Raw genomic sequence first — 25,275 nt, 5'->3', positions numbered from 1 at the left:
TTTTACAATCCTGCTTGCTACTTTTCTGCCTAGCTTCATGAGTTTCAATTCCAGGATCACATCCCATTCCTGCCTATGTCGTTGGTGCCAATGTGGACCATGAACTCTGGCCACTCACCCTCCCCCAGAAGAATGTCCTGCAGTCATCCTTAACTCTAGCACCAGGGATGCAGCAAATCATCCTGGAGTCATGTTGACAGCTGCAGAAATGCCCATCTATCCTTTAACTAAAGACCCCTTGGTTATTACTGCCTTTGCATTGTTTTTCACTCCTGTACCATTGGTGCACTCCTCTAAAAACACAGGCCCAATTCCTCTCCCCCTCTGGAAAGTAAGTGAAAGCACCAAGCCTCAACATCTGCATATCTGCATCCCCACATACATTCTGACTTGCAGGTCTGACTCTTCTTGCCCTCAGGAGTGCTAAGTTACATGCTGTTTGTGCAGGGGGCAATTGTAATGCTGCATGGAGATGTATCTAACAAGGTTACAGTATAACGGTCCAGTCCTTAGTATTAAATGGAGGAGCATTATAAGATTGGAATCTGTAACAGAGAGAGGGAGTTTTCACAAAAACAAATAGAATGTGCAAAGGACTGACATGAATTTGCACAGCTAGTTCCAATATACATAAACCATTGACCCAATTTTCAGAGGATGCTCTCTCTTTGAGAGAATACTGTGCAAAGGAAACTAAAACCATTTTATTGTGAACACTGCTTTTGAATATTATGTACTAACAGTTAAGCAGTGATTGTCTAAGAGCCTGAATATTGTTTGAGTATTTTAATTGTATCTGAATATCTAGACCCTTGAGAATGTAGCCTGACACTCCAACTGCAGTTACAAGGGAGAGCTATGTTGTCAGGTACTTCTGTCAGAGATTAGGTTAAACCAAGGCTCCATTTGGGTAAAATGTGACTAATTAAACAAGAGTAATGGATTTCTAACAAGATTGTGACGAGTATTAATCTCTCAAACTTCAATTACTAAATGAATAATTTGGATATTTATCTCATCCTGTTGGTGGTTATGTGCAAATTGGTTGTTGTATTTCCAGCATTGTAACAATGACTACACTGAAAGTACACCATTGGCTATAAAGCATCTTGATATTTTATGAGGTCATGTCAGGGTCCTTAAAAATGCAAGTTCTTCCTTTCAGTGGAAGGACTGGATTAGAACAAAAAAGAATAAAAAGGTGATGTGCGCATTTTCTTCCCAACAGGAGAGATGTGAAAACGTTATTTCTAGTTATGAGCAGTTCCCCAGGCAGCTGTGAAATCAGTGCAGTGGAGCTGAAATTGCTGCAGGTCATCCAAGCAGCTTTGTCTGTCAGCACCTGATGTTCAGGACTTTCCTGTGTTGGCACTCTTCCATTCTAAATTGAGATACACAGGTTGTGTTTACCAGCAGTTTGCAGGACAACTGGAAAAATAGTAGGCGAAATGGGACAAATTAGGTAGCTCTTCCAAAGGACAAACAGTGGGCTACGTGGTATTCTATTGAATGAGCAGAAAGAATAAAAGAGCTGAAAACTATTTAAACGGGAAAGACTGCACAAAACTGCAGGACAGAGGGATGAGTAGGTCTTAGAACATAAAGTTAGCATTTAAGTTCAGTGGGTAATAGGAAAGGCAAATGAAATGTTGGCCTTTATTTAAAAGGGAATGGGGTATAAAAATAGGGAGGTCTTGTTCAAACTACACAAGATACTAGTTTGTGTTACAGCTTGAATAGTGTGAAAGTTTTTGGTCCGCCTCACTAAGGTAAGATATATTGGCATCGGAGGCAGTCCAGAGGAGGTTCATGGGTTGATTCTGGAAGGATTTTCTTATCAGTAGAAGTTGAATATGTGGGCTTGTATTTAGTAGATTTTAAGAAAATGGGAGATCTGTTTTCAAATATTGCACATTCCAAAGCCTTGGAGACAAAATTGCAAGTCCAAGGCATTCATGGATTGTGGGAATAATTTGGGAGGTTGTGACCAAGGCACAAAATCAGAATAGTTAAAATGCTGGAGAGGGGCTGAGGGTCACTGTCTGCTCCTCTACCTTGTGTCAAGGAGGGAGGGGTCAGAAAACAACATGCAGAATATATAGCATATACTCAAAGATAAATTCTCTGCTCAGTGTGTTAGGGTTATAAGATACAGGAACAGAAATAGGACACTTGGTCCATTGAGTCCACTGCACCATTCAATATAGTCATAGCTGATCTGGCCTGCCTTTTCTTCATTACCCTTGCTTACCTTACTGAATAAATGTGTCTATTTCAGCCTTGACTTTAATCAGTTCCCCAGTCTGTAAAGACCTGTGAAGTAACAATACCACTGATTCACAACCCTCGAAGTGATCTGTCTTAAATGGGTGACTTCTTACTTTGAAATTATGCACTGTGTTCTGAAACTCTTCCACAAGGGGAAACAACCTCTCAGCATCTACCTGTCCAAAACCCCAAAGAATGTTATATATTTGAAAACAGATCTCCCATTTTCTTAAAATCTACTAAATACAAGCCCACATATTCAACTTCTACTGATAAGAAAATCCTTCCAGAATCAACCCATGAACCTCCTCTGGACTGCCTCCGATGCCAATATATCTTACCTTAGTGAGGCGGACCAAAAACTTTCACACTATTCAAGCTGTAACACAAACTAGTATCTTGTGTAGTTTGAACAAGACCTCCCTATTTTTATACCCCATTCCCTTTTAAATAAAGGCCAACATTTCATTTGCCTTTCCTATTACCCACTGAACTTAAATGCTAACTTTATGTTCTAAGACCTACTCATCCCTCTGTCCTGCAGTTTTGTGCAGTCTTTCCCGTTTAAATAGTTTTCAGCTCTTTTATTCTTTCTGCTCTGACACAGAACTGTGTGGCACACTACTCGTTGCAGGTAACATGATGGCAACCTATATCTCGTGGGGATCAGTGCTGACAGCACAATTACTTGCAACGTATATAAACTTATTTACAATATATTCCATTGTTCTGGTAAAGGGTCACTGGATCCGAAGTGGTAACTCTCCACGGAAGCTGCCAGGCCTGCAGAATTTCTCCAGCAATTTTGGTTTTTCTTTCAAATTTCCAGCATCTGTGATTCTTGGCTTTATTTTATATGAAGGAATTGGAATAAACAAACCCAGAGGTAGCAGCATAGATAAAGGTTTCAACAGCTAAGGTAGGATTGTAGTCCACAATGTTACGGATGTGGAAGTAGGCAATCTTGGTGATGGAGCAGAGGTTCATTTCAGGGTTCGCTATAACACCAAGTTTGTGAATGGCCTGTGAGAGGATCTGAGGAAGGGTCACCAGAACCGAAACGTAAATTCTGATCTCTCTTCACAGGTGCTGCCAGACCTGCCGAGCTTTTCCAGCAATTTCTGTTTTTGTTTCTGATATACAGCATCTGCAGTTCTTTTGGTTTTTATTGTGAATGGGTGGCTTAGCTTCAGACACATGGCATTAAGTGGTATAAGAACAATAGCCAGGCAATGAGACTGTAATGGTCTCTGAAGGCAATAGCTTTGATCTTACCAGTGTTTCATTGGAAGAGATTTCTATTCATTCAGTACTTGGGTGTGGACCAAGCAGTGGGACTGTTGAGGGACCAAGTGCAATAAGGGCTGAAGTAGAGCTGAGTGCAAACAGCTGAGTGATGAGGAATAGAAGCAGGACAAGGATAAAATTTAGCGTTTCCAGTGTGGTAAATGGAAAGGGAAACCACTGCAGACAACTCTCTGGTTGCAGTTTGATAGAAAGCGGGGGAGAACAATTCCACCCAGCTGGAGAGTGGTCGAAGGCGTCAGATAGGATAGGAGTGATGTATAGGGATGGTTTACTGTGACCACAGCCATGTGATTTGTCAGGTTAACTTCAGTAAAAACAATTTTGATATTGTGGTAAGTCAGATATTTTGGGAAAGATGTGCTTGGTTTTAGTAGGTGACAACACATGATGACAGCAGATTTGAAAGGGAGTGCAAAGAGTACCTGAGGAGAGAGAACCATTAACACATCATTGAACACGGAAAGGTGAACAATTTAGTGAAAATAGGATTGAGGGAGCAGAATATGTATCTCATGAATAAGATTGAGCTTCGAAAGCGCATGGCAACATGGGAGGTGAAACCTAAAGAAAGATGTGAGTTTCAAGCTGGACAGTAGGAAAGAACGAGGAATTTTGGGCCAAATGGAAGGCAGAGGCAGCCAAGCAGTTAGTCTCAACCTTTGTTTACAAAACAAACGGCCCTTACGTGGAGCTAGTGAGGCCGAAAGGCTGGGAGTAAACAGAGGTTTATATGAGGGTAGTGATTGAGAGGAAGTTAGAAAGATATTGAATTCGGAGGAGAGACCCAGCAAGGAAAAAAATATTGAGGGTAAGAAGTTAAGCTAGTGCAAAAGCTGAGAGAGGAAGTCAGTGAAGATATCACAGTGAGATACTTCATATGTACTTTAGTTGACGGTAGAGAAAATGATTTTAATTGAGAGGCAAAAGAGTTAGCACAGGCTGAGAAGTCAAGGGATATCAGAGGAGTAGGGGAAGATGAAGGTTTGCTTGTTTTGGGATATCAGAGGAGTAGGGGCATAGGCGAAGGTTTGATTTGGTTTTGGGATATCAAAGGAGTAGGGGCACAGGCAAATGTTTGGTGTCGGGATATCAGAGGAGATGGGGACGGGCGAAGGTTTGGTTTGGTGTTGGGATATTAGAGGAGTAGGGGGACAGGTGAAGGTTTGGTTTGGTGCTGAGATATTGGAGCAGTAGGAGACGGGCGAAGGTTTGGTTTGGTTTGGTTTGGTTTGGTTTGGTGTTGGGATATCAGAGGAGTAGGGGGACAGGTGAAGGTTTGGTTTGGTGTTGGGATATCAGAGGAGTGAGGGACAGGCAATGGTTTGGTTTGATGTTGGGATATCAGAGGAGTAGGGGGACAGGCGAAGATTTGGTTTGGTGTTGGGATATCAGAGGAGTCGGGGCACAGGCGAAGGTTTGGTGTTGGGATATCAGAGGAGTAGGGGGACAGGCAAAGGTTTGGTTTGGTGTTGGGATATCAGAGGAGTAGGGGGACCAAGCGAAGGTTTGGTTTGGTATTGGGATATTAGAGGAGTACGGGCACAGGCGATGGTTTTGTTTGTTGTTGGGATATCAGGAGGAGGGTGACGGCGAAGGTTTGGTTTGGTGTTGGGATATCAGGAGTAGGGGGACAGGCGAAGGTTTGGTTTGGTGTTGGGATATTAGGATTGGGGGGACAGGCGAAGATTTTGTTTGGTGTTGGGATATCAGAGGAGATGGGGGACAGGCGAAGGTTTGGTTTGGTTTGGTGTTGGGATATCACAGGAGTAAGGGTTCGGGCGAAGATTTGATTTGGTGTTGGGATATCAGAGGAGACGGGCACAGATGAAGATTTGGTTTGGTGTTGGGATATCAGAGGAAATGGGGCACAGGCGAAGGTTTGGTGTTGGGATATCACAGGAGTAGGGGGACAGGCGAAGGTTTGGTTTGGTGTTGGGATATCAGGAGTAGGGGACAGGGGAAAGTTTGGTTTGATGTTGGGATATCAGAGGAGTAGTAGCACAGGCGAAGGTTTGGTTTGGTGTTGCGATATCAGAGGAGATGGGTCACACAAGAAGGTTTGGTTGGGTGTTGGGATATCTGAGGAGTAGGGGGACAGGCGAAGGTTTGGTTTGGTGTTGGGATATCAGAGGAGTAGGGGGGCAGACTAACGTTTGGTTTGGTGTTAGAATATCAGAGGAGTAAGGGGACGGGTGAAGATTTGGTTTGGTGTTGGGATATCAGAGGAGTTGGGGCACAGGTGAAGGTTTGGTTTGGTGTTGGGATATCAGAGGAGATGGGGCACACAAGAAGGTTTGGTTTGGTGTTGGAATACCAGAGGAGTAAGGGGACGGGCGAAGATTTGGTTTGGTGTTGGAATATCAGAGGAGTAGGGAGACAGGCGAAGGTTTGGTTTGGTGTTGGGATATCAGAGGAGTTGGAAGACAGGCAATGGTTTGGTTTGGTGTTGGGATGTCAGGGGTAGGGGGTCAGGCGAAGGTTTTGTTTGGTGTTGGGATATCACAGGAGATGGGGGACAGGCGAAGGTTTGGTTTGGTTTGTTGGGATATCAGGAGTACGGGGACAGACGAAGATTTGGTTTGGTGTTGGAATATCAGAGGAGTAAGGGGACGGGCGAAGATTTGGTTTAGTGTTGGGATATTCGAGGAGTAGGGAGACAGGCGAAGGTTTGGTTTGGTTTCGGGATATCAGAGGAGATGGGGCACAGGCAAAGGTTTGGTGTTGGGATATCAGGAGTAGGGACGGGCAAAGGTTTGGTTTGGTGTTGGGATATCAGAGGAGTAGGGAGACAGGCAAAGGTTTGGTTTGGTGTTGGGATATCAGAGGAGATGGGGCACAGGCGAAGATTTGGTTTGGTGTTGGATATCAGAGGAGATGTGGGAACACGTGAAGGTTTGGTTTGTTGTGGGGATATCAGAGGAGTAGGGGCACAGGCGAAGGTTAGGTTTGGTGTTGGAATAACAGAGGAGTAGGAGCACAGGCGAAGGTTTGGTTTGGTTTTGGAATAACAGAGGAGTAGGGGGACAGGCGAAGGTTTGGTTTGGTGTTGGGATATCAGAGGAGTAGGGGGGCAGACTAACGTTTGGTTTGGTGTTAGAATATCAGAGGAGTAAGGGGACGGGTGAAGATTTGGTTTGGTGTTGGGATATCAGAGGAGATGGGGCACAGGTGAAGGTTTGGTTTGGTGTTGGGATATCAGAGGAGATGGGGCACAGGTGAAGGTTTGGTTTGGTGTTGGGATATCAGAGGAGATGGGGCACAGGTGAAGGTTTGGTTTGGTGTTGGGATATCAGAGGAGATGGGGCACACAAGAAGGTTTGGTTTTGTGTTTGCATATTAGAGGAGTAGGGGGACAGGCGACGGTTTGGTTTGGTGTTGGGATATCAGAGGAGGAGGGGGACGGGAGAAGGTTTGGTTTGGTTTTGGGATATCAGAGGAGATGGGGCACACGCGAAGATTTGGTGTTGGGATATCAGAGGAGTAGGGGGACGGACGAAGGTTTGATTTGGTGTTGGGATATCAGAGGAAATGGGGCATAGGCGAAGGTTTGGTGTTGGGATATCAAAGGAGTAGGGGGACAGGCGCAGGTTTTATTTGGTGTTGGGATATCAGAGGAAATGGGGCACAGGTGAAGGTTTGGTATTGGGATATCAGAGGAGTAGGGGCACAGGCTGAGGTTTGGTTTGGTGTTGGGATATCAGAGGAGTAGGGACACAGGCGAAGATTTGGTTTGGTGTTGGGATATCAAGAGTAGGGGGACGGGAAGGTTTGGTGTTGGGATATCCGAGGAGATGGGGGACAGACAAAGATTAGGTTTGTTGTGGGGATATCAGAGCAGTAGGGACACAGGCAAAGATTTGGTTTGATGTTGGGATATCAGAGGAGTACGTGGACAGGCAAAGATTTTCTTTGGTGTTGGGATATCAGATGAGTAGGGGCACAGGCGATGGTTTGGTTTGGTGTTGGGATATCAGAGGAAATGGGGCACAGGCGCAGGTTTGGTTTGGTGTTGGGAAATCAGGGGAGTAGGGGCACAGGCGACGGTTTGGTGTTAGGATATCAGGAGTAGGGGGACAGGGGAAGGTTTGGTTTGGTTTGGTGTTGGGATATCAGAGGAGATGGGGGACAGGCAAAGGTTAGGTTTGTAGTTGGGATATCAGAGGAGATGGGTCACAGTTGAAGGTTTGGTTTGTTGTGGGGATATCAGAGCAGTAGGGACACAGACGAAGGTTTGGTTTGATGTTGGGATATCAGAGGAGTACGGGGACAGGCAAAGATTTTGTTTGGTGTTGGGATATCAGAGGAGATGGGGCAGAGGCGCAGGTTTGGTTTGGTGTTGGGATATCAGAGGAGTAGGGGCACAGGCGAAGGTTTGGTTTGGTGTTGGGATATCAGAGGAGATGGGGCACAGGCGAAGGTTTGGTTTGGTGTTGGTATATCAGAGGAAATGGGGCACAGGTGCAGGTTTGGTTTGGTGTTGGGATATCAGGGGAGTAGGGGCACAGGCGACGGTTTGGTGTTAGGATATCCGGAGTAGGGGCACAGGCGAAGGTTTGGTTTGGTGTTGGGATATCAGGAGATATGGCACAGGCGAAGGTTTGGTTTGGTGTTGGGATATCAGAGGAGTTGGGAGACAGGCAATGGTTGGATTTGGTGTTGGGATGTCAGGGGTAGGGGGTCAGGCAAAGGTTTTGTTTGGTGTTGGGATATCAAAGGAGTAGGGGGACAGGCGCAGGTTTTGTTTGGTGTTGGGATATCAGAGGAGATGGGGCACAGGCGAAGGTTTGGTGTTGGGATACAGGAGGAGTAGGGAGGCAGACGAAGGTTTGATTTGGTGTTGGAATATCAGAGGCGTAAGGGGACAGGCGAAGGTTTGGTTTGGTGTTGGGATATCAGAGGAGATATGGCATAGGCGAAGGTTTGGTTTGGTGTTGGGATATCAGAGGAGATGGGGGACAGGCAAAGGTTAGGTTTGTAGTTGGGATATCAGAGGAGATGGGACACAGTTGAAGGTTTGGTTTGTTGTGGGGATATCAGAGCAGTAGGGACACAGGCGAAGGTTTAGTTTGATGTTGGGATATCAGAGGAGTACGGGGACAGGCAAAGATTTTGTTTGGTGTTGGGATATCAGAGGAGTAGGGGCACAGGCGAAGGTTTGGTGTTGGGATATTAGAGGAGTAGGGGGGCAGACGAAGGTTTGGTTTGGTGTTGGAATATCAGAGGAGTAAGGGCACAGGCGAAGATTTGGTTTGGTGTTGGGATATCTGAGGAGTACGGGGACAGGCAAAGATTTTCTTTGGTGTTGGGATATCAGAGGAGTAGGGGCACAGGCGAAGGTCTGGTTTGGTGTTGGGATATCAGAGGAGATGGGGCACAGGCGCAGGTTTGGTTTGGTGTTGGGATATCAGATGAGTAGGGGCACAGGCGACGGTTTGGTGTTAGGATATCAGGAGTAGGGGCACAGGCGAAGGTTTGGTTTGGTGTTGGAATATCAGAGGAGTAAGGGGACGGGCGAAGATTTGGTTTGTTGTTGGGATATCAGAGGAGATGGCACAGGCGAAGGTTTGGTGTTGGGATACAGGAGGAGTAGGGAGGCAGACGAAGGTTTGATTTGGTGTTGGAATATCAGAGGCGTAAGGGGACGGGCGAAGATTTGGTTTGGTGTTGGAATATCAGAGGAGTAAGGGGACAGGCGAAGGTTTGGTTTGGTGTTGGGATATCAGAGGAGATATGGCATAGGCGAAGGTTTGGTTTGGTGTTGGAATATCAGAGGAGTAAGGGGACGGGTGAAGATTTGGTTTGGTGTTGGGATATCCGAGGAGTAGGGAGACAGGCGAAGGTTTGGTTTGGTGTTGGGATATCAGAGGAGATGGGGGACAGGCAAAGGTTAGGTTTGTAGTTGGGATATCAGAGGAGATGGGTCACAGTTGAAGGTTTGGTTTGTTGTGGGGATATCAGAGCAGTAGGGACACAGGCGAAGGTTTAGTTTGAAGTTGGGATATCAGAGGAGTACGGGGACAGGCGAAGATTTGGTTTGGTGTTGGGATATCTGAGGAGTACGGGGACAGGCAAAGATTTTGTTTGGTGTTGGGATATCAGAGGAGTAGGGGCACAGGCGAAGGTTTGGTGTTGGGATATTCGAGGAGTAGGGGGGCAGACGAAGGTTTGGTTTGGTGTTGGAATATCAGAGGAGTAAGGGCACAGGCGAAGATTTGGTTTGGTGTTGGGATATCTGAGGAGTACGGGGACAGGCAAAGATTTTGTTTAGTGTTGGGATATCAGAGGAGTAGGGGCACAGGCGAAGGTCTGGTTTGGTGTTGGGATATCAGAGGAGATGGGGCACAGGTGCAGGTTTGGTTTGGTGTTGGTATATCAGAGGAAATGGGGCGCAGGTTTGGTTTGGTGTTGGGATATCAGATGAGTAGGGGCACAGGCGACGGTTTGGTGTTAGGATATCAGGAGTAGGGGCACAGGCGAAGGTTTGGTTTGGTGTTGGAATATCAGAGGAGTAAGGGGACGGGCGAAGATTTGGTTTGTTGTTGGGATATCAGAGGAGATGGGGCACAGGCGAAGGTTTGGTGTTGGGATACAGGAGGAGTAGGGAGGCAGACGAAGGTTTGATTTGGTGTTGGAATATCAGAGGCGTAAGGGGACGGGCGAAGATTTGGTTTGGTGTTGGAATATCAGAGGAGTAAGGGGACAGGCGAAGATTTGGTTTGGTGTTGGGATATCTGAGGAGTAGGGAGGCAGGCGAAGGTTTGGTTTGGTTTTGGGATATCAGAGGAGTAAGGGGACGGGTGAAGGTTTGTGGTTGGGATATCAGAGGAGATGGGGCACATGCAAAGGTTTGGTGTTGGGATATCAGAGGAGTAGGGGGACCAGGCGAAGGTTTGGTTTGGTTTTGGGATATCAGGAGTAGGGGGACAGCGGAAGGTTTGGTTTGGTTTGGTGTTGGGATATCAGAGGAGATGGGGACAGGCAAAGGTTAGGTTTGTAGTTGGGATATCAGAGGAGATGGGTCACAGTTGAAGGTTTGGTTTGTTGTGGGGATATCAGAGCAGTAGGGACACAGGCGAAGGTTTGGTTTGATGTTGGGATATCAGAGGAGTACGGGGACAGGCAAAGGTTTGGTTTGGTGTTTGGATATCAGAGGAGATGGGGCAGAGGCGAAGGTCTGGTTTGGTGTTGGGATATCAGAGGAGATGGGGCACACGCGAAGGTTTGGTGTTGGGATATCAGAGGAGTAGGGGGCGGGCGAATGTTTGGTTTGGTGTTGGGATATCAGAGGAGATGGGGCACAGACAAAGGTTTGGTTTGGTGTTGGCATAGAGGAGTAGGGAGACCGGTGAAGGGTTGGTTTGTTGTTAATGCTACCCTGTCACCGTGATGGTTTGAGGAGAGCCATGTGGAAGGAATCATCAGGGGAAGACGCTTCAGTGAGGGGTATGTATCCAGCCTCAGCAATGACTTCACTAAGACCATGATGTTAGTGTAATCAGCTGCAGAAAATACACAATCGGCCAGAGCAACTCGAGGATCTTTGACGTAGTAGTTCTATGTGAAAAGTTACTATCTGGTCGCATTGAGGATAAGCACAACCTGCCTGTGGGATAATAGTGTGATAGTATCTCTGTGTTTGGTGTATATTGGATTTTTGGTATCACGTAATATTTACTCGCAATAATGTGTTTGCGGAGTGAAATTCATATCTGTTTTTCTTTTAACCCGTCAATTTAGTTTGCAATTTTAAATCAGCAGAGAACTGATTAGTTACTTCCTGAAATGTTACATCTGAAGTTGTAACTTAAGGTATTAGGTGAATTACTTTTTAGATATGATTAATATTGGAGAAACTGAAGAGTAGGACTCAGCCACAGCTTTTTCTGAGTCTATTATTTCTTCTCATCAATCTTAAATTTAGCACAATACTGTACTTACTGTCTAAGTGGGGTTCAATACTTTCAGATGGCCAAATGGGGGGCAGGTTTTCCAGAGGTATTTTATCTCATTCTGGTTCCCAGGATCAGGAGCATATGCACAGGAGGAGGCCATTCAGTCCCTTGAGCCTGCTCTGCTGTGCCCCTAGCTAGGGGAAGCACTGTTCCTGCCTTATCATGTAAAAATGTTGCAAGGTACCCATTCTTCTAAAATCTAGAGCATAAAAGCCCAGCTCCGGTTGAAGACCACATTTGTGTTTAACAGAAGTGAACTTACATAACACCTTCCACAGCCACAGAATGTCCCAAAACACTTAACATCAATTAAAGCCTGTTGTCAGGTTACTATTGTTGATGTGGGAAAGGCAAAGGAGTGGGGCACTGGAAAAGAACAGCAGCTCAGGCAGCACCCGAGGAGCAGGAGAGTCGAAGTTTTGGGCATAAGCCCATTATCAGGAATGTCATCATCAGGAATGTCATTCCTGATGAAGGGCTTATGCCCAAAACTTCGATCCTCCTGCTCCTCAGATCCTGCCTGACCTGCTGTGTTTTTGCAGCACCGCACATTTTGACTGACTCTCCAGCATCTGCAGTCCTCACTTTCTCCTAGGAAAGGCAATACCTAATTTGCACACAGTAACATTCCAGCAAGGAGACAGATAACCAGATCAACTTGTTTTAGGTGATAAAAGGAAAACAAAACTGCTGTCAGCATCTGTGGAGGGAGAAACTGAGTGAATGGCTCAGATATTTGCTGGACGGAGGGGCATTGGGTAAATTTGACAAAGACGGGATTGCAGTATTCCTGGCAAATCAATGCTGGGACCTCACCAGAGATGTTTTATTTGATTAGAGATCAGTGCTAAGGATGGGAAGGGAGTAGAGGTAATTGTGGGCTGCAGGCACAACTATGTGTGTTTAGGCAGGAGTTGGAGCAGCAGAGTGAGCCAACAGGGCATGTGGGAGAGGGGAGTGGAGGTGAAGATCGAGGACTGCAGAGACAGCTTCCAGGGCCTGGGATGAAGACTGGGGAGGGGTGATCATAGGTTAGAGACAGGTGTTGAGGTTTAGGGCCAAGGTTGGTATCTGAGGTTGGCTCTTTCAGAGGTCACTCATTATGGTATGGGGAAAAGACTGACTGCAATCAGCTAGGGAGGTTGAAGGCTGCCTTGTACATAGCACAAACCTTTTGGGTTTCCTGAGCTCTTTGAAACCTGGTCAGCAACCATTCAATATAAATTGAAATTGCATTGTGGCAGCCTAATTTCAAAATGTTAAGGAGAATTCTTGCCTCTCCAAGGCGCAAGGCACACTGTGTCTTACTGTCTGCCATCAAAGGATAATGGCAAACAGACTGGGGATGTATTTCACAAATTTTGGTTTTTACCTCCTCAATTCTCCCTTCTGTCCTCCTGTAATGGGGAGTACAGGGGGTTATCTTTCTGTGAAATTGCATTTCCCTCCGCATTTCCATCAATTGCCACTGTGTTTAATGGTCTGACCTGCTACTACAGGAGTTTCCAGGTGATTATGAGAACAGTATGACTCCATTATCTCCCCACTGCAGTTTGAAACCTAGCTACCTCAGCAGTTTATGACACACTCTCAATTCCATTGGCAATGATTGTTGTCATTATAGAACAGAAAAGCACACAACGTAATGAACTGAATGCTCACAACAGGAAGGAGCAGATGAGAAATTGAACAGCTTATTTCTAAAGAAAGGGAGAAAATGTAAAGGGATGAGATGGTGACACGATCAGATGAAAAAAGGCAAGGATTACAGTTTGACAAGAAAAAGGGAACAGGGGCAAGCTAGGGAGTGTCCAATATCAAGACAGGAAGAAAAGGAAGGGAGATCACAGAACGCCAGGAGATGACAATACAACTTATTTTTTAAAAATTGTTCATGGCATGTGGATCCCACTAAATAGGCCAGCATGTATTGCCCATCCCTCTTCAGAAGGTGGTGGTGAGCTGTCTTTTTGAATAGCTGCAGGTCAACCCATAATGTTATTCGCAAGGGAGATTCAGGATTTTGACCTAGTGACAGTGAAGGAATGGTAACGTAGTTCCAAGTCAGGATGGTGAGTGGCTTGATGGGGAATCTGCAAGTGGTGATGCTCCCATGTATCTACTGCCTTTGACTTTCTAGACGGTAGAGGTCCCAGATTTGGAAGATGCTGTCAAAGGAGCCTTGATGGGTTGTTGTGGACAGTACACACTGCTGTTTATTGTGCACAGTGCTGGAGGGAGTGAATGTTTACATTTGTAAGTACCAATCAAGCAGACTGTTTTGTTCTGGTTAGTGTCAAGCTGCTTGTGTTATTGGGGCTGCACTCATCCAGGTCAATGGAGAGTAATCCATCACACTCCTGACTTATGCCTGGCAGATGGTGGGCACGCTCTGGGGAGTCAGGAGTTGAATCACTTGCTGTAGGATTTCCAACCTCTAGCCCATAATATTTATTAAAGAATACATTCACATAGAACAAAGTAGACTTGAAAAAAAGGGAAATATATCAGGGAGAGTTCACAGCAGCAGGCAACTTATCATTAATATCCTTTGACATCAGCCCTCTGTGTCTCAATTCATGGGAGAATTTTGCAATTCTTAGCTGAGTTGACTTTTGAATCTTATTGCAGTTGCTCAGCAGCTTGCACAGAATGCAAACTAAAAGTGAACTTGTGGGAGTGTGCTGTTGTGAGATTGCTGATCAGAGGAGCTGATCTGAGGTGGTGTTTCGCTACACTAATTGCCAGTTACTGAGCAGTGAGGAAATGTCTTATTAGTGCATTGCTAGAGAGTGCAAAACAGGAACATTCACAGGATAAATTTCAAATCTGTGCTGAGCACCTTCATTGAAGTGGGAGGATGCTAGCATTTACTCAGTCCCCAGGGACAGTCAGGGATTTCCTGCTTACCAACTACTATTTCAGGATTGACTGTGCAATTATGTAATTCAGGACAAGATCCAGTTCATCTGAAGCTCAGCCCAGTAAATCAGCCTACTTTCAATGTAAAAGCAACATACTGAGGATGCTGGAGATCTGAAATCAAATAGAAATCGCTGGAGAAACCCAGCAGGTCTGGCAGCGTCTGTAGAGAGGGAAATACAGTTAGTATTTCAAGTCTCCAGTTCCTCATTGGAACTTCTAAGCTCATTTGCTGCAGAAACTCTTCAGGAGTGACAATGTTCCTCAAATACTGTTTCTGTCAACCTGGGCTTAGTGGTAGCATTCTTGCCTGAGTTCATGCTCCACACCAAACACTCTCATATGTCATCCAGGCTGAAACGTTTCGTAATTGTGAGGGAACGTTGCCCCATTGGAGGTGCTATATCTGGTTGAGAAATTAAGCTGAGGATGAAAAAGAAATAGCAAATGAGTTCCTCCAGTATCATAGACATCTCATTAATCCCTCAGCTAATATGATTGTTGATCTAGTCTTTATCCAACTGCTGTTTTTGGGATCTTGCTGAGCACTGATATGAGGCCAGGTTTCCTATCACAGGATGATAATTCACTGATCCTGAAGCTCCTTGAGATAACTTTAAGCTCTGAAAGGTGATATCTAAAAAGCACGTTTGTTACTTTTTCCTCATATTAGCCATTGCTTCACTGTCCATAACTCATTCTGTCCCAGACATCACTCTGACCATAAAACTCAGTCACAACACACTGTCTACTATGCACTCTGTGCTAGACCTCATCCTGTCCATTACCCACTGTGTGTCAGATCTCACCCTGTCCATTGCCTGTTCTGTGCCAGACCACACTGTCCATTACCCCTTCTGTCCCAGACATCATCCTATCCATTACCAGAACTGTTGATTGTCAGCCACGGAAACCACCTGAAAATAAGAAACTTAGAAAATAGCTTGAACCACCTGAAAATAAGGTGGTTCAAGCTATTTTCTAAGTTTCTCTTGTTAAATCGCCTTACGATTTAACGGTTTATTTAAGGGTATATGTATAACTGAATGTCCCTGCGTTTTTTTTCTTGAACAGACCCAGATTATATCAGCCTGGAAGAGCTGGGGAAAGTTGAAAGTGTTCTCTCCCATTTGACACGGGAATCCAAGCAGGCAGCAGCTACTGCACTGGTGAGTACTACAGAGCTACCTGTATGTACCCCTGTTGTAGGGGAAGCAGTAGTGTGAAGCCTCTCCGACAGCTTGCTATCACTATCACAGAGCTTGGGAGCATTGTCCCAGTGTTTGCTGTGTTCTAGGTAAATGGAGTATGTCAAGTCTGAAGAAATGTAAACACTTGAAAATGCAGACACTCCATTAAGAATGTGGAACCCCCAGAAATTAGCCACTGCCAGAGATCAAAACTACTTTACCTGGACTCTGAAGGATTTCATCCCAGTGGAAGAAGCTATGAAACAACTATCAGACTTCAAAAATGATGTATTTACAATGAGGCACATGGAATCAACTGAAGTTATGAAAGGAGAAAGTGAGGCTGGAGAGTTAGAGTCAAAACGTGTAGCACTGGAAAAGCACAACAGCTCTGGCAGCATCCAAGGAGCAGGAGAGTCGGCGTTTTGGGCATAAGCCAAAATGTGAGGGGGGAGAGGGGGCTGAGAGGTAAATAGGAAGGGGGGGTGGGGCTGCGGGGGAGGTAGCTAGCAGGGTGATAGGCAGATCCAACCCTCCAGGTCAGCACTGCCCTCTTGACCTGTCCCACCTGTCCGTCGTCCTTCCCACCTATCCACTCCACCCTTCCCACCGACCTATCACAATCGCCCCCATCTACCTATCACCTTCCCAGCTACACCACCCGCCACCGCCACTCCCCACCCCACCCCAGCCTCACTCCTAATTAATGAAAGGCTTATGACCGAAATGTTGACTCTCCTGCTCCTCGGATGCTGCATGACCTGCTGTGCTTTTCCAATGCCACACTTTTCAACAGAAGTTATGCAAGGGGCTACATAAATACAAGTCTTTTTAAATTGGATGTTTAGGTGTAGGAGAGAGAGAGAGCAACAAGTCTGATACATAGTTCATATCATAAACGATATTCAAAGGCAGCACTGTGAAGGTGAATCAGTATCTGGACTTCGGTATACAGTAACAGGATGTCTCAGTATCTGCTGTGGGATATCACAAGGTGAATCAGTATCTGCTGTGGAGAATTGCAGAGTGAATCTTTTATGAAGGTAGCCGAGACCCTAACTTTTTCTGATTTTAAAAGATGATGTGAAGTGCCGTGTTGCAGATACAACGTGACTGGTCAAACTACTCAACATTAAGCAAAACACAATTAATTTAAGCACTATCGTTAAAAATAACAAAGAAAATTTACAGCCCAGGAACAGGCCCTTCGGCCCTCCAAGCCTGAGCCGATCCAAATCCACTGTCTAAACCTGTCGCCCACTTCCTAAGCATCTGTACCCCTCTGCTCCCACCTAGTCATGCATCTGTCCAGACACATCTTAAGTGAATCTACAGTGCCTGCCTCTACTACCTCTGCTAGCAATGCATTCCAGACACCCACCTCCCTCTGTGTAAAGTACTTGCCGTACGTGTCCCCCTTAAACTTTCCACCTCTCACCTTGAAAACATGACGTCTCGTTATTGAATCCTTCACCCTGGGAAAAAGCTTATCTCTATCTACCATGTCTATACCCTTCATGATTTTGTAAACCTCAATCAGGACCCTCCTCAATTTCCTTTTTTCTAATGAAAATAAACCTAACCTACTCAATCTCTCTTCATAGCTAGCACCTTCTATACCAGGCAATATCCTCATAAACCTTCTCTGCACCTCTCCAAAGCGTCCACATCCTTTTGGTAATATGGTGACCAGAACTGTACACAGTATTCTAAATGCGGCCAAACCAATATCATGTACAATTTTAACATGACCTGCCAGCTCTTCTACTCAATACCCCATCTGATAAAGGCAAGCATACCATATGCCTTCTTGACCACTCTATCCACCTATGCAGCAACCTTCAGGATACAATGGACCTGCACTCCTAGACCTCTCTGCTCATCAACTTTTCCCAAGGCTCTTCCATTCATTGTATAATTCGCTCTAGAATTAGTCTTGCCTAAATGCATCACCTCACACTTGTCTGGATTGAACTCCATCTGCAACTTCTCTGCCCAACTCTCCAGTCTAACTATATTCTCCTGTATTCTTTGACAGTCCCCTATGCTTTCTGCTACTCCGCCAATCTTCGTGTCATCTGCAAACTTCGTGTCATCTGATCAGACCAACAATGCCTTCTTCCAGATCATTTATGTATATCACAAACAACAGTGGTCTCATGTTGTTCAACCAGTTCTTTATCCACCTAGCTAGAACACCCTGCACACCATGTGACTTCACTTTCTCCGTTAGTTTACCATGGGGAGCCTTATCAAATGTCTTACTAAAATCCATGTAGATGACATCTACAGCCCTTCCTTCATCTATCAACTTGGTCACTTCCTCAAAGAACTCTATTAAATTGGTAAGGCATGATCTCCCCTATATTATGTTGCCTATCACTGATAAGCCCATTCTTTTCAAAATATAAATAGATTTTATCCCTCTATACCTTCTCCAGCAACTTTCCCACCACTGACCCTTCTTGTACAGGGGGACAACATGAGCAATCCTCCAGTCCTCCAGCATCTCACCTGTGTTTAAGGATGCTACAAAGATATCTGTCACGGCCCTAGCTATTTCCCCTCTCGCCTCCCTCAGCAACCTGGGTTAGATCCCATCCGGTCCTGGGGATTTGTCCACCTTCATAAACTCTGGCCTACCCAACACATCTTCCTGACTTATGTCAAGATGATCCAGACTAATCAAACTTCTGTCTCTAATCTCAACATTCATCATGTCCCTCTCCTCAGTGAACACTGATGCAAAGTAATCATTCAGAATCTCACCCATTCTCTCAGGTTCGACACACAGCCTTCCTTCCTTATCCTTTAGTGGACCAATCCTTTCTCTAGTTACCCGTTTGCTTCTTACATAAGAATAAAAGGCTTTGGGATTCTCCTTAATTCTGCTCCCTAAAGTTATTTCATGACCCCTTTTAGCCCGCATTATTCCTCGCTTAAGACTGGTCCTACTCTTCCGATATTCCTCCAGGGCGCATTCTGTCCTTAGCTGCCTGGACCTTACATACTGTTCCCTTTTCCTCTTGGCTAGTCATACAATTTCTCCTGTCATCCATGGTTCATAAATCTTGCCCTTCCTATCTTTTACTTTCAACGGGACATGCCCATCCTGCACTATCTTTAACCTATCTTTGAAAGCCTCCCACATATCAAATTTGGACTTCCCTTCAAATAGCTGCCCCCAATCCACATTTCTCAACTCCTGCCTAATTTTGATATAATTGGCCTTGGCCCAGTTTAATACTCTTCCCTTAGGACCACTCTCATCTTTGTCTACGAGTATTCTAAAACTTACAAAATTGTGGTCACTGTTTCCAAAGAAATCCCCCACCGCAACTTCTACCACTTGGCCTGGCTCATTCCCCAACACCAGGTCCAATATGGCCCCTTCCCTTGTCGGACTATTAACATACTGCTCTAGAAAACTCTCCTGGACGCTTCTTACAAATTCTACCCCTTCCAGATCTCTGACACTAAGTATATCCCAGTCAATGTTGGGAAAGTTCAAATCTCCCATCACCACCACGCTGTTGCCTCTACATCTTTCCATAATCTGTTTACCTATTTGTTCTTCTACCTCACGCTCACTGTTGGGAGGCCTGTAATACAGCCCCAACAATGTAACTGCACCCTTCTTTCTTCTCAGCTCCACCCATAATGCCTCACTACTCAAGCCCTCCATAGTGTCCTCCTTTAGCACAGCCGTGATATCATCCCTGACCACAATGCAACTCCGACCCCCCCCCCCCCTTTTAGTTGTCAATCATGCCCTTCCTTCAACCAAGTCTCTGTGATTGCAATAACGTCATACTCCCAGGCACCAATCCAAGCCCTAAGCCTTACCCACTATACTCCTTACATTAAAGTATATTCACTTCAAGCCACCAGTTCTTTTGCGTTCATCTACTCTCTGCCTACTCTTCCCCTTATTATTGCTATCTTCATGATTCTTACAGTCTCCATGTTCCACCTCACTGTCTACTTGTCTTCTCTTCTGGTTCCCAGCCCCCTGCCACATTAGTTTAAAACCTCCCCAACAGCAGTAGCAAAAACTCCCCCAAGGACATTAGTTCCAGTCTGGTTCAGATGTAGACCGTCCATTTTGTAATAGTCCCACCTTCCCCAGAACCGGTCCCAATGTCCAACAAGTCTGAACCCCTCCCTCCTACACCATCTCTCAAGCCACGTGGTCATCCTGCCTATTTTTTCAATTCTAAGCTGGCTAGCACGTGGCACTGGTAGTAATCCCGGAGATCACCACCTTTTGAGGTCCTCCTTTTTAACTTCTCTCCCAACTCCCTGATTTCTGCTTTCAGGATCTCATCTCATTTTTTACTTATTTCGCTGGTGCCTATATACACCGACAACTGGCTGTTCACCCTCCCCTTTTAGAATGCTCTGCAGCCGATCGGTGACATTCCTGACCCGAGCACCTGGGAGGTAACATACCATCAGGGAGTCCCGTTATTGGCCACAGAACAGCCGACCTACTCCCCTTACAATAGAATCCCCTATGACTATGGCCCTACGAGTCTTTTTCCCCACTCTTCTGAACAGCAGTGCCCACCATGGTGCCATGATCTTGACAACTGCTGCTCATCCCTGGTGAGCCATCTGCTCTAACAGTATCCAAAACGGTATACCTGTTTTGGAGGGAGATAACTGCAGAGGACACCTGCACTGCCTTCCCTCTCTTTTCCTGCCTTTTGGTCACCCATTCACTATCTCCTTCAGCAATTCTAACCTGCAGTGTGACCAGTTCACTAAGCGTGCTACCGACGACCTCCTCGGCATTACGGATACTCCACAGTGAGTCCATCCGCAGCTCCAGAGCCGTCATGCAGACTAACAGGAGCTGCAGCTGGACAGACATCTTGCTAGTGTAAGAGTCAGGATCGTCAGCCATGTCCCTGAGTCCCACATGCCTCCCACATCAAGCAAGAGGCACGTGCCACCAGTCTGACGTCCCCTGCCATTGTAAGCCTTAGCTTCATATCAACTAATTAAACCAAACAATGTACTTAAATATATGAAAGAAAAGAAAGAGAAAAATAAAAAACTTTACCTTACAGAGCCTTTTTCTTCTGGTTGGAGCAGGGAGGGAGATACGACACTTGTAGTATCTCGGGTTTAGCCGCTGCCCAAATATATACTGGGTCCTTACCTTCTCGGCATCCTCCTGGTCTCCACGTAACCTCCACACTGTCTCCCACTGCTCACAGACAGGAAAAAGGCTGCAGGCTTCCCGCAGCCTTAAAACACAAGTGAAAGAAAGGAAGACAGAACAACTTGACTTTTGGAAAACTTAACGGAATAATTGATATGGTACCTATTAGGAATTAACTGTTCCAGCATCCCATAAATACACCCCTTGGCAAAAAGGCAAATTCAGATACAGCTTCTCACATACAGTTCTCCAATCCAGGAGGAAAGAAAATAAAGAGAAAACTCAGAGAAATTAGCAGCTAGGAGACATTTACTCTTTTGAGACCCCCCTCTTCTTACGTTACTCAGAAATCCTGATCTATGAGAACTGGCCACACCTATTTGGGCTGTTTTAAATACAAAATAAACCAAGGTGCCTCAAGTTATTTATGCAAGTGGTCTGCAAGTCAGTTGGTACCTCTGTCTTACAACCTCTCTACAAAACCAAAACCAGGACAAAATAACCTCTTAAAGTGACAGCATTGACACACTGTCTCGCAACACAGGGTGTCTTAGTATCTCCTGTAGGGTATCGGGGTTCTCAGTATCTGATCAGGGTAGTGGTGGTGTCACAGGGTGTCTCAGTATCTGATCGGGGTAGTGGTGGTGTCACAGGGTGTCTCAGTATCTGATCGGGGTAGTGATGGTGTCACAGTGTGTCTCAGTATCTGATCGGAGTAGTGGTGGTGTCACAGGGTGTCTCAGTATCTGATCAGGGTAGTGGTGATGTCACAGGGTGTCTCAGTATCTGATCGGAGTAGTGGTGGTGTCACAGTGTGTCTCAGTATCTGGTCGGAGTAGTGGTGGTGTCACAGTGTGTCTCAGTATCTGATCAGGGTAGTGGTGGTGTCACAGGGTGTCTCAGTATCTGATCGGGGTAGTGGTGGTGTCACAGGGTATATCAGTATCTGATCGGGGTAGTGGTGGTGTCACAGTGTGTCTCAGTATCTGATCGGGGTAGTGGTGGTGTCACAGGGTGTCTCAGTATCTGATCGGGGTAGTGGTGGTGTCACAGTGTGTCTCAGTATCTGATCGGGGTAGTGATGGTGTCACAGGGTGTCTCAGTATCTGATCGGGGTAGTGGTGGTGTCACAGTGTGTCTCAGTATCTGATCGGGGTAGTGGTGGTATCACAGTGTGTCTCAGTATCTGATCGGGGTAGTGGTGGTGTCACAGTGTGTCTCAGTATCTGATCGGGGTAGTGGTGGTGTCACAGGGTATATCAGTATCTGATCAGGGTAGTGATGGTGTCACAGTGTGTCTCAGTATCTGATCAGGGTAGTGGTGGTGTCACAGGGTGTCTCAGTATCTGATTGGGGTAGTGGTGGTGTCACAGGACGAATCAGTATCTGATCGGGGTAGTGGTGGTGTCACAGGGTGTCTCAGTATCTGATTGGGGTAGTGGTGGTGTCACAGGGTATATCAGTATCTGATCGGGGTAGTGGTGGTGTCACAGTGTGTCTCAGTATCTGATTGGGGTAGTGGTGGTGTCACAGGGTATATCAGTATCTGATCAGGGTAGTGATGGTGTCACAGTGTGTCTCAGTATCTGATCGGGGTAGTGGTGGTGTCACAGGGTGTCTCAGTATCTGATCGGAGTAGTGGTGGTGTCACAGGGTATATCAGTATCTGATTGGGGTAGTGGTGGTGTCACAGGGTGTCTCAGTATCTGATTGGGGTAGTGGTGGTGTCACAGGGTGTCTCAGTATCTGATCGGGGTAGTGGTGGTGTCACAGGGTGTCTCAGTATCTGATCGGGGTAGTGGTGGTGTCACAGGGTATCTCAGTATCTGATGCAGTGAGTTTTTATAAGAGTGATTTCCAGTTCTAGGTGCAGCTTTTTTTAATACAAATCTCCTCCATTGTCAGCCCATTATTCCTGGAGTTGCCTGACTACTTGTTTCAGCTGTTCTAATGTATTGCACTCTTGTGCCTGGCCCTTCAGACAAATCTGGAGTTTGATTTTAAAACACGAACTACTTTTAAGCAGAGGTGAAGAGAGTCACCTTGCCAGGGATTGACTGAAAGTGATAGTGCAGATCCAGGCATGGAAACTGCACAGAACTTGTGCTGAGGGAATTGCATCAGAATGAATAATTGACAATGCAGGCACACAGTACTTCCCACACACTTTGCAGCTACTGACTCAGCAGCTTTTAACTCCACTGCAGCCTAGCTGTGTCCCAGCTGCTTGATCTTTACAGTCCCACCAACTGTGTGAAGAAACTGGACTCGGGTGAATGCCTCTGGGGCCAAAATCTTCCTCCACCTCGTATCAGTCCTCAGTCTCAAGTAGGCATAGCTAGGGGACCTGGGTTCAAATCCCATCAGGGCAGATCTGGAAATAAGAGTCGGATAATGACCATGAAACCATTACTATTATCAATTAATCCATTTGGCTCTCTGATGTCCTTCAGGGAAGGGAATCTGCCATCTTTACCTGGTCTGGCCTACAGATGACTCCAGACCCACAACAACGTGGTTCGCTGTAGCCCCTAATGTGTTTTTAAAATTGTCTGGGCTGCAGCACCAGCTAAGTGACCAGGATGGCTAATTATTGCATGCCTCGGAAGAAAATTCAGTCAGAGCAGCACAGCATGTAGTGTATTAATTCAGCTATAAATGCATCCCACATTGCACCTCAGTGTCTCCTCCATCCCCCACTCCACCCTCCATTCTCCCTCAGCCCCCACTCCAGTCTCACCCCCAACCCCCACTCCACCCTCCATTCTCCCCCAGCCCCCACTCCAGTCTCACCCCAACCCCCACTCCACCCTCCATTCTCCCTCAACCCCCACTCCAGCCTCACTCCCAACCTCCATTCCACACTCCATTCTCCCTCAACCCCCACTCCAGTCTTGGTGCTTCCCCTAACCCCCACTCCACCCTCCCATTCACCCGTGAACCCCTCCCACTCAGTCCTCCGTCCACCAAGCTCATCAGGTCTGGAGGTAACAGGGCCACGGATGTGAATTTTAACAGCAGTGGTGGTGGGGACAAGCAATGCAATGAGGTGACACCACACCAACTCAGACTGACAGCATAAATCATGGGGGATACACTCCTGATTGTTTGAAGCCACCAAAATGTTGGAGGAGGGAGCTCCTGCTTGAATAACTAACAAAACAATCAGTCAGAAAACCACGAAAAGCTGGGCCAGTCTTTCACCGTTCCAAATGAAGTTGTTGGTCACCTTGAATTACTTCAGGAGCTTATGGCATTTTGTTCCAATGGAAGATATTGGTGAATGGAACTCTGAACCATATCGAAAAGGAGCTGCCCCGAGGGGAGAGTCTGAGGGCAGAATCAGCCAAAGGGAGACTGATCCACTGATATCTTATTTAGCTCACCTTGTGTTTAAACCTCATCCATAAGAAGAGAAAATGTCCCTTCTGTCTATGTTCTGAACACCGTGTCAATGGGATACTGTCGCTATGCTCAGCTGGCAACATAGAAAGTAGGAGCAGAAGAAGGCTATTCAACCCTTTGAGCCTGATCCTCCATTCAGTACGATCATAGCTAACCATCCAAATCAAACCCTGCTCCCAATTTCTCCATATATCCTTTGATTACTTCAACCCTAAGAGCTATTTCTGATTCTGAGATTGACAGTAGGGTTCATTTCACCCGGTAAGCTCAGAAACAACCTGGTTGGTGACCCAAAATTCCTGGGCTCCCATCCTCCTTTGGGAAGTATTATACAGCTCAAAGTATATAGCTCATTTACTCAGACTATCTCAATGAAGCAGGTTCTAGATTAAGGACAGCAGAAGGGCTACAGCTGCCATTTTACACAGTCCTTAGCCAGTAACTCTGCAGTAGCAGCTTGTCTGTAAACTGTACTGAGACATAACAACAGTCAAGAACAACAGCAGATAATCAGCCTAAAGTTGCTAATTGCACCAGCAGTTTACACACACTCATTTATCGACTAGATTATTCTAATCTATCTTCAACCTTGTACAAAGTATCAGTGTCAACAACTCGACTGATTCTGAGTCACATTGACCTATTCCACTGGGTTTGCTAAAATCTAGCTGTCTCCTGGTCCACCAGCACTTGCACTTTTAAAATTCTCATCTTCATGTTTGAATTGAACTCTGCCTCAGCCCCAGGAAGTGGTGGAGACCGGTACAATTGCAACATTTAAGAGGCATTTGGATGGCTATATGAATAGGAAGGGTTTGGAGGGATATGGGCCGGGTGCTGGCAGGTGGGACTAGTTTGGGTTGGGATATCTGGTCGGCATGGACGGGTTGGACCGAAGCGTCTGTTTCCGTGCTGTATATCTCGATGACTCTATGTCCAATATCTGTAACTTCTCCACCCCCACAGCTTTCCACGATTGCACTTGTTCCATCCTGGCCCAGCTGTACCATTGCCATGTGGGACACCTTCACTGAACTGACTGTAATGGGTCATAACAGTG

The 25,275-nt window shown here is 46.0% G+C and overlaps 1 protein-coding gene across 3 annotated transcripts in view; it reads left to right on the top strand.

The window, feature by feature from the left end:
• Positions 1 to 25,275, top strand: part of rnf123 (ring finger protein 123) — a 390,439-nt gene that overhangs the window by 350,924 nt on the left and 14,240 nt on the right. For all 3 annotated transcript variants that reach the window (XM_087994538.1, XM_087994539.1, XM_087994537.1), the window contains exon 37: positions 15,525 to 15,619. In XM_087994538.1, the coding sequence (XP_087850664.1) occupies positions 15,525 to 15,619 (95 nt within the window). The remainder of the gene's footprint in view (positions 1 to 15,524; positions 15,620 to 25,275) is intronic.

Source organism: Chiloscyllium plagiosum, unplaced genomic scaffold (genome assembly GCF_037043375.1).
Source record: "Chiloscyllium plagiosum isolate Xiang-an unplaced genomic scaffold, Cpla_swu_hap1 HiC_scaffold_14, whole genome shotgun sequence".
Classification (NCBI taxonomy): domain Eukaryota; kingdom Metazoa; phylum Chordata; class Chondrichthyes; order Orectolobiformes; family Hemiscylliidae; genus Chiloscyllium; species Chiloscyllium plagiosum.
Note: the sequence above shows the minus strand (reverse complement) of the source record. Positions and strands in the feature narration are given on the sequence as shown.